The sequence below is a fragment of the Rhinopithecus bieti genome, unplaced genomic scaffold (genome assembly GCF_001698545.2).
Source record: "Rhinopithecus bieti isolate Rb0 unplaced genomic scaffold, ASM169854v2 scaffold_17795, whole genome shotgun sequence".
Classification (NCBI taxonomy): domain Eukaryota; kingdom Metazoa; phylum Chordata; class Mammalia; order Primates; family Cercopithecidae; genus Rhinopithecus; species Rhinopithecus bieti.
This window is the reverse complement of record NW_016808927.1, coordinates 379,261-388,920: the sequence shown is the minus strand read 5'-3', so window position 1 is coordinate 388,920 and position 9,660 is coordinate 379,261. Positions and strand designations below refer to the sequence as shown.

The following is a 9,660-nucleotide window of genomic DNA, read 5'->3' as shown; positions in this document are numbered from 1 at the left end:
CCTGCGCGCCGCCGCGTCCCGAAGCAGCTCGTGCAGGCCGGCGCGGGAGCCCTGGCGGTCCCTGGCGTGCGCGCGCTGGTGGATGCGGAGGCCCACCTGGTGACGGAAGCAACGCTCGCACTCGGGGCACGAGTGGGTGGCGGGCCGGGAGTGGGTCTTCTGGTGCTTCAGCAGGTGCTGCTTCTGGCTGAAGCGCCGCGCGCACTCGGGGCAGCAGAAGGGTCGCTCGCCAGTGTGGTGCCGCTGGTGGCGCGCCAGGTTCGGCTTCTGGCTGAAGCTCTTGCCGCACTTGCCGCAGAGGTACGGCTTCTCCCCGGTGTGGGTGCGCTGGTGGATCTTCAGGGACGACCACCAGCTGAACCTCTTCCCGCAGTCCAGGCACACAAAGTGACCCTCGCCGGCGGAAAGCGAGGGGCTCAGGGGACCGGAGGCTGACCCGGGAGCCCGGCCTGCCAGCCCCGCATCATGCTCAGTGGGAGGGGCCCACCTTGGACTCCCAGACTCCTCCTGTGCCCCCAGGGCTCGAGGCCGCCCCATGGTCTGGCGTGGCGGGAGGCCCGGGTGCTGCTGGAAGATGTTCTCCTTGTCCTTCTCCGCAAGCATGACCTGCGGTGCCAGTGTCTGCAGCAGCCGCTCCGGCTTCTCCTGCTTGACCTTCATCACCAGCCCAGCTCCTGCCAGAGGCAAGCAGGAGACAGGAGGGAAAAAGGTCACTGCTGCTCCGCTAGGTGGGATGGAGAGAAGGAGCGAGAGAGAGGGAAGGGGTGTGGGAGGGCAGAGAAGGGCTGAAAAGAGAGCACGAGAAAAGGCAGAAGGGAAAGATTTTAAAACGAGCAGAAGAAAACAGGGGCAAGAGAAGAAAAAAGAGTAAGGAAGGCAGAAAGGACAACAAGGGCAGGTTAAGATATAGAAAGGAGTGAAGGAGAAAAATACAAGAAAGGAATCCTAAGTGAATCACTCGGGTGCCCAGGCCACAGGATCCCTGAGACACCGGCTGCTCTACCTTCTCCACCCTGAGGCCCAGGAGATGCAGAGAAGGTTAAAGAAACCAATCCAGTGAAATCTGCTGACCCAAGGGGCAAGGAGAAAGTGGCCAAGCTGCAAAACATACCATTCTTTTTCTAAGAGGATCCATGTGCTGGAAGCTTTCTAAGCAAAGGCATGCCCAGTCCTCAGTGGTCAAGGAGACCAAACCCTGGGTCACTGCATCACTGTCTACACTGGCGGGACCCCTGCTCCAAGGCAGAAGCCATGGTGGGGGAACACTTCACCTGCTGGGACCTTGGCTGTCTGGCAATTCATCTTCCTTCAACAAAACCAAGAACAAGAAAGTAGGCCAGAAAGACCTCAGCATCCAAAAGAGGTGTCGCCTTGCCTTTGTGTTAAACCTAATCCACTTTGCTCTTGAGGGTCCCACACCCACTGCTCCCAGCTCACATCTTGGGCCATACACAAGTCCACAGAGGCAGTTTGTTTTCCTAGCTCAGAATAAGAAGCCATAAGGAAACCGTTTGCCACAGACACTAAAGAATGCATACTGTGTGATTCCATTTATGTGAAGAGGAGAAGCCGGCAAAATGACACCAAGAGTTAGAAGTCAGGATAACGCCCTATTACAGAGGCACTGTGGGTGGAAGGCAGCATGGACTCCGAGGTTCTGGCAATGTTCTCCATTGATGTGGGTGCTAGTTACAGGGGAATGTGTGCTGTATAAGAATTTATAGAGCTTGTGATCTACGCACCTTTCCAAAAAGGTTTACATGTAATAAAAACTAGGTGGAATAAAACAGCTGTGAACAAAGAAAAGAAAAATCTTAAACAGATGTCAGTGTTACAAAGACAACAAAATAACCCCAAAGGAGGTAGAAGAACAGCATTAATAAAGATAAAAACAGATTATAGATAAGGGACATGTAGCTGCAAAAAGGATTCTGAAAATCCCCACATACTATATATGGACTTTATATAAATAAATTTGAAAATCTATATAAAATAGAAGATTTTGCAAGAAAATGTAAATTAAAACTGACCCAAGAGTGGGTAGAAAATCTGACGACATAAACGAGTAAAAGAGCCTGAGAAGAACATCTCAGTCTACCTCAAAAATGGATAACAGGCTCTGTAACTGTATAAACAGGTGCTGCTAAAGCCTCAAGGGAAGGACCATGTCCACCTTATGTAAACGACTACAATGAATAGGAGCAAAGGGAAAGAGAAATCTACAAGGTTAGCATAACTCTAGTATCAACCTAAGACAAGAATGGAGGTGGGCAAAAGGTTTATCATTTTTGAACATAGACACAAACATTAGCAAAGCAAGTTCAGTGGTATTAAAATAATAACATACCCTAACCTTGCTGAGATTTTCCCCAGGAAAGCAAACATGGCCCAATATAATTTATAACGTTACCTTATTAAAAGTGAAAAAACTCCCAATAGATGTGAAAAAGTCATATGATAAAATTGAGCATTATTTCTGGAGGGAAGGTTTGAAGGAGGGAGAAGGTAGAGGAGGAGGAAGATGAGAGGGAGGGAGGAGGGGAGGAGAGAGAGAGAGGGAGGGGGAGAGAGAGAGAGAGAGAGAGAGAAGAAAGCTCCTAGCAAACTAAGAATAGAGGAAACTAAGTTGACAAAGAATCAAAGAATGTACTCTAGAAATTACAGCAAACATTATAACCAAAGGCAAAAGATTAGAAGCCCATTACAGTTAGCAACAAAATGCAATGCTCACCATCCCTGAAATCAGTTGGCTGTCCTTGAGGAACTAGCCAAGGCAGAGGGGAAAACAAAGAGAAACGCATCAACATTGGAAAGGAGAGGAAACTGCCATTTGCTTATGATTATTAACAACCTGGAATGTGCAAGGGAATCCACTGAGAAATAGAAATAAGAGTTCAGCAAGATTGCCTGGTACAAAACCATACAAAAATCACTTTTTAAAAAATGGCAACACAAGTAACTAGGAATATACCTAATAAACGTGCAAAACTTATATAAAGAAAACTTTTAAACTTTACTAAAGAGATAAAGAAAACTAAACAAAAGGAGCAATATATCATATTCTTAGATGAGAAGCCAAGATGTTCTTCACTCTGAAATAATGTTTAAATTCAGTGTCATCCTATTTAAGTAAATTGTAACATTTATCATCTATACAAATTGCCCAGAAAATCCTAAAAATGAACAAAGAAGACTTTGGCTTATATGACATTAAAAGCAAAAATGCTACCACCCTACACGTATGAATGGCTAGAATTGAATAGAATAGAATGAATGGCTGGGCACGGTGACTCATGTGTGTAATCCCAGCACTTCGGGAGGCCGAGGCGGGTGGATCACCTGAGGTCAGGAATTCAAGACCAACCTGGCCAACATGGTGAAACCCCATCTCTACTAAAAATACAAAAAATCAGCCAGGGGTGGTGGCAGGCACCTGTAATCCCAGCTACTCAGAAGGCCGAGGCAGGAGAATCACTTGAACCTGGCAGCAAGCTGAGATCACACCATCGCTCTACAGCCTGGGCAACAAGAGCAAAACTCTGTCTCAAAAAAAATAAAAATCAAATGAAATAAATGAGAGTGGCTAGAATCCAGATCACTGGCATGTGCATACAGTGAGGCTGAGCAGCAACAGGGGCTCTTTCCTTCCTGGTGGAAATGCAAAGTGCTGCCACCACTCTGGAAGGCAGTTCAGCAGTTTCTTACAAAGCTAAATACAGGCTTACCATCCAATCCAGCAGTCGCTTTCCTAGGTATTTACCCAAAAGAGCTGAAAACCTCTGTCCATACAAAAAACAACACATGGATTTTTATAGCTTTATTCCTAACTGCCAGAACTTGGCAGTAACCACAATGTCCTTCAGTGGGTGAATGGATAACTCCGCATAATGGAATATTAGTCAACAATAAAAAGAAAGAAGCTGTGAAGTCAAAAAAGCCATGGAGGTACCCTACATGCAAACTTCTAGGTGAAAAACACCAACGTAAAAGGCTACACACTGTATGACTCCAAATAGATGACATTCTGGAAAGGGCAAAATTATAGACAGAATTGAAAAACCAGTGGTAGCCCGGGGTTGGAGGGTAGGGAGAGATGAACAGGTGGAGCACAGGGGACTTGGGGGGCAGTGAAATATTCTGTATGATACTGTAATAGTGATACAGGACATTATGCCTTTGTCAAAACCCATGGTAAGGTACAAGACCAAGAGAGAACCCTACTGTCAATTATAGACTTCAGGTAATAAAAATATGTCTATATTGGTTCATCAGTTATAATAAATGTACCACACGAATGCAAAATGTTAATAACAGGAGAAACTGGAGCTAAGGTATAGGGGAACTCTACTTTCTTCACAATTTTTCTGTAACGCTAAAACTGCTCTAAAATATAAAGTCTAGGTTAGACACAGTGGCTCTTGCCTGTAATCCCAGCACTTTGGGAGGCTAAGGCAAGAGGATTGCCTAAGCGCAGGAGTTGAAGACCAGCCTAGGCAACAGAGTAACACCTGTCTGTATAAAAAATTTATTAAATTAGCTGGGTGTGGTGGTGCACACCTGTAGTCCCAGCTACTCTGGAGGCTGAGGTGGGAGGACTGCTTGAGTCCAGGAGGCTGAGGCTGCAGTGAGCCCTGATCGTGCCACTGCACTGCGAGAGAGAAAGAGTGAGCGAGTGAGCGAGCGACAGAGAGAGAGAGAGATCCATTTGGGAAAAAAAGAAAATAAAACCCAACTCTTGACTGACACAGTTGTTATTGTTACTGGCATGGCTGTTCCATGGTGGGCCTGGTGACTTAAGGCTGCAAGTCAGATTCCCATCCACAAAAAATAGAAGTAAAAAATGCTAAATACAATCATTACAATAATGTACAGTACACATAATAGATAAATAGGCCAATGGAACAGAATCATTTGACACAAGAGACATTCCAAGTCAATGGAAAAAGGCTATTCATTGACTTGGAACCAACCCTTGGGGAAAATATTTAAGTTAGATTCGTAGTGCAGATTGTTTATAAAAACCAGTTCCAGATGGACTTAAGTGCCAGCTTAAAAAAAGAAAATGGAAGTATTAGAAGAATTAGGAGAATTTGCTTAGAATCCAGAGGTAATTAAAAGCCTTCTTAAACAGGATACAAAAGATAAAAACTAAATTTACAACATCTGTATGACAAAAGATACTATAAACATAAGTCCGACAGAAATGGGAATTTCGGCCAGATGCAGTGGTTCACGCCATTAATCCCAACAATTTGGGAGGCTGAGGTAGGAGAATCACCTGAGGTCAGGAGTTCAAGACCAGCCTGGCCAACATGGTGAAACCCCGTCTCTACTAATAATACAAAAAAATTAGCTGGGTGTGGTGGTGCGTGCCTGCAATCCCAGCTACTCAGGAGGCTTAGGCAGGAAAATCACTTGAACCAGGGAGGCAGAGGTTGCAGTGAGACGATATCGCACCACTGCACTCCAGCCTGGGCAACAAAAGCAAAAACTCTATCTCAAAAAAAAGAAGAAGAAAAAAGAAATGGGAATTTAGGGCAGCATTTTCCCATAGAACTTTCTGCAATAGTGGAAACAGTTTACATCTGAGCTCTTAAGCCACGTGTTTACTGAGCACTTGAAATGTGACTAGTGCAATTAAGAAATGACATTATTAATTGTATTTAAGTTAATTAATTTTTATTTATTTATTTTTGAGACAGAGTTTCCCTCAGTCACCCAGGCTAGAGTGCAATGGCATGATCTTGGCTCACTGCAGCCTCTACTTCTGAGATTCAAGTGATTCTCCTGCCTTAGCCTCCCAAGTAGCTGGGATTACATGTGCCTGCCACCATGCCCAGCTACTTTTTGTATTTTTAGTAGAGATGGGGTTTCACCATGTTGGCCAGGCTGGTCTCAAACTCCTGAGCTCAGGTGATCCACCCAACTCGGCCTCCCAAAGTGCTGGGATTTCAGGCGTGAGCCACCGCGCCTGGCCATACTTAAGTTAATTTAAACCTAAACTTAAACTAGAAGAGTTCTATATGGCTAGGCCATGTGCTGGACAATGCAAGTCCAGGAAAAGATATGTGCAGATATAGAACAGACAAACGCTTAGTATCCAGACTATAAAACAGACTCCTATACATGATAAAAAGAAGTTCAACCCCACTAGTCATCAACAAAATGCAAACTAAAAGTGTAGCATCTTTCAACCCCTCATACCAACAAAAATTTAAAAAATCAATAATACCTCTACTTTACAATATGCGTGGACACGACACAGAAGAACTAGTATACACATGGGTATTCTGAGAGCACAAACTGAGGCAGAATTTGTGGAGGACAATCTGACAGTGTTTATTAAAATTAGAAGTGTGGAGAGCCTTCTGGACCTTTCCAGCCAGCAATGCCATCCCACGTGTTCACCTAAGAAATACTGACACACGAGCGTAAAGAGGAATGTCCAGGAATAGTCACTGAAGCGTTCTTTGTAATTAGCAAACAATGAAAAATAACTTAAGTACCCTAAAAAATAGTTCCCTTCATAATATGGAATACTATGCATCAACTAAAAAGAATGGAAAAGAACTGTGTATGCCAATATGAAAAGATTCTCAAAACATTTTAAGAGAAAGCAAAAAACAAGTTGAAAAACCGTATGAATCATCTGATTGAATTCATAAAAAATTAAACCATATGTCTCTACAAATACACACTGGGATGATGCAGGATGAGTCACACCAATCTGAGACTGGTGGCTGTGCTGCGTCCATCAGGTGGCTGATGGCTGGCTCCCCTCCTCAGCCCTCTCCAGCCAGAAAGATGACTGTGGGCCAGAAAGCCTCAGAATGCCAGGACAGTGCCGTCACATCCATCTGCCAAAGGACCCCTGGCAGACGTAAATGACTGGGTTGGATGAGGTGCTAAGCCCAGCAGCATCCCTGGAGGCCCTGGAGCTGAGGTGGAGTGTGCTGGGGCTCCAGCAGCCCCAGGCACACTCCCGAGGAGAGTCCCGAAATAATGGCACCGCTCCTCAGTCATCATAAAAAGAATCATGTTTTAGGTTTTAATGGTTCAGATAAAATTAAAAGGTACAAAGCACAGATTATTGCTTAATGAGTACAGTTTCCCAGGTGATGAAAATGTTCTGGAAATAGATGGCGGTGAAGGCTACACAACACTGAATGTACTGATGCCACTGAACCATACACTTAAAAATGGTTACAGTGGTAAATGTCATGCATATTTTGCCACAATAAAACACACACACACACACACACACACACACACACACAAATAAAAATTAAAAGTTGCTTAAAAGGGGAAAGCTGTCAATTGTCTGAAAAACGGGGTCCTCCAAATGAGTGGTTCCTTCATTCTGGCCACAGGCCAGTCCCCACATGCCTCCGTGTCTCCAGGAGTCTAGGCTAGTGTTTTTCAAACTCTTCCCTAAAACCACAGGGTTCCCCAGAAGCTGCCATAGAGAGGAGAGAGGGCCCCAGCTGACTCCACAGCTCACATCAACCAGAGCAACCTCACAGTGACTCAGGATCCCAGGTACGAGTCTATCTAGGGAAAGGGCCTTCTATAACACGCTGCACTCTAAGTTCCAATGGAATTTCGAAAACACACATGCAGCTAGGGTGCTGCTGTCATGCACCTGGCTCCTCAGACAGGCATGCAGGTGCATGGCTAGGCTCCCTGAGGGTCTGTGTCCACATACCACACTGCCACGCTTTGCACTTGCGGCCACGTTTCTCTTTTACCCCACTGCCTGATTTTTGTCTCAGTCTTGAGTCTCCTGACATGATATTCCTGGGAGGGGAGGCGGTTCTTCCCACAGGGACAATGAGGCAGGGGCCCTGAGGTCTATGGGGCAATTCCCTTGGGAGTGGAGAGGGAGGTAAAGAAACCCGAGTCACACTGTGCCGAAGGGCAGGTCTCCCAAGGGTGCCCGGTGTGCTCTGGACTCAACCCTGCCGAGGGGCCTAGAGTCCTTCTGCAGCCGGGCCACACACCACTGCAGCCAGGCCACACGCCACATGCGACAGGGCACGCCAGAAAGCTCTGCAAGTGCTACTCACAGACGCCAGGGGCTGCTCCACCTCAGGCACAGGGATGCTGGGCAGGGGCTCCAGTCAAAAGCACGTGACTGTGCGGGGAAATTTTCCACTGGCAGCATGTATTTCATCATAACCAGCTCTAAGCAGCTTAGCCAATAAGGACCCTGAACTCTGAGTGACCTCCAGGAAACATAAATGGACTGAACTGAAGACACTGTCCTGACTGATGAGCCACAGCTTTGTTCCAACTGTCCTACCTAGAGTGCTAGCTTTCCATGCCTAATTAGTATAACCCCACAAACTCCCTGTTCTAGCATGTAAATAACACCTCAATTTCTACAAAGCATGGGTGCACATGTGTCCCCTTGCCAGGCAAGTTAATGGACCAGGCTTTGTCATTTTTTGAGCTCCCATAGCCTCTGTCATTGTTCCATTCTTTCACATGGCTGTCCAAGCCCTGGTCCCCACCCTGAAATTCTGCATCAATGGGATGTACTAGCTACTGGCAGAGGGCACTGGCTTGCGCCTGGCTTCAGAAAAGATAAGGGCACGCGACCTCAGCGGAGGAGACCCTGGCTCCCTGCCACCTCTCTCTTCTCTCTTACCTGTGCGGTCACCAGCCAGGCCACCCTCCATCCCTGGAGGCCTCCCAGCATCAGCACCGGCTGTGTCCTTTTCCTGTCATCTGTCGGAAAGAGAAGCAGAAGAAAGAGAATGGGCCTGTGGGACAAGGACAAAACTCAGGGTCCCCAGCCCCCCTCCCATCCCATAAAGCACTCTCTTTTCCAAAGAGCTTTTCTATCCATAGCCACATTCGACGTGGGCAGGGGCTCTTTCATTGTACACACACCTGCTGAGAAAGTAAAAGAGCCCTAATTCCCATTTTACGAAAGAGGAAACTGAGACCATGAAGGACCCCTGATGTGCCCAGGGTCATGGAGGTGATGAATGGCAGAGCTGGACAAAATCCCAGGTCTTCTATCACCCACACCAGAGCCCAAACCCTCAACATCCGCAGGGCAGCATGTGATGGACGCCACACCTGAGAAGCAGGAGCCTGGAGTAAGGTTAGAGATATGTCTGCAACTGACCACGAGGAATGCACCTGGAAGGCAGAACAGCCCTACACGTTTCCTCAGTCACCAGCCCCCTCTTTCAAAGTCCCCATCCATGTTCAAGCACAAACCCCTCCGGGGAGCTTCAGGGCCAGCCATCTCCATACAAGAACACACATGGTCAACTGGGCATTGCAGAGCCCACGCCCAGTTCGCTGATCTAGGATTCATCTTTTTTTTTTTTTTTTTTTTTTTTTTTTTTTGAGAAGGATTCTTGCTCTGTCTCCCAGGCTGCAGTGCAGTGGCAAGATCTCGGCTCACTGCAAGCTCTGCCTCCCAGGTTCACACCATTCTCCTGCCTCAGCCTCCCGAGTAGCTGGGACCCCGCCACCACACCCAGCTAATTTTTTGTATTTTTAGCAGAGATGGGGTTTCACCGTGTTAGCCAGGATGGTCTCGATCTCCTGACCTTGTGGTCTGCCCACCCTGGCCTCCCAAAGTGCTAGGATTACAGGCATGAGCCACTGCACCTGGCCTTCTTTTTTTTTTTTTATGCCCAA

General features: G+C 46.7%; 1 protein-coding gene across 1 annotated transcript in view; it reads right to left on the bottom strand.

Moving 5' to 3' along the window:
• The window catches only part of LOC108539242 (zinc finger protein 775), a 32,943-nt gene that overhangs the window by 15,249 nt on the left and 8,034 nt on the right, over positions 1-9,660 (bottom strand). The window contains exons 2-3 of the mRNA XM_017887803.1: positions 8,651-8,730; positions 2-674 (exon numbers count right to left, since the gene is read on the bottom strand). Of these exons, the coding sequence (XP_017743292.1) occupies positions 2-674; positions 8,651-8,681 (704 nt within the window). The 5' untranslated portion in view covers positions 8,682-8,730. The remainder of the gene's footprint in view (position 1; positions 675-8,650; positions 8,731-9,660) is intronic.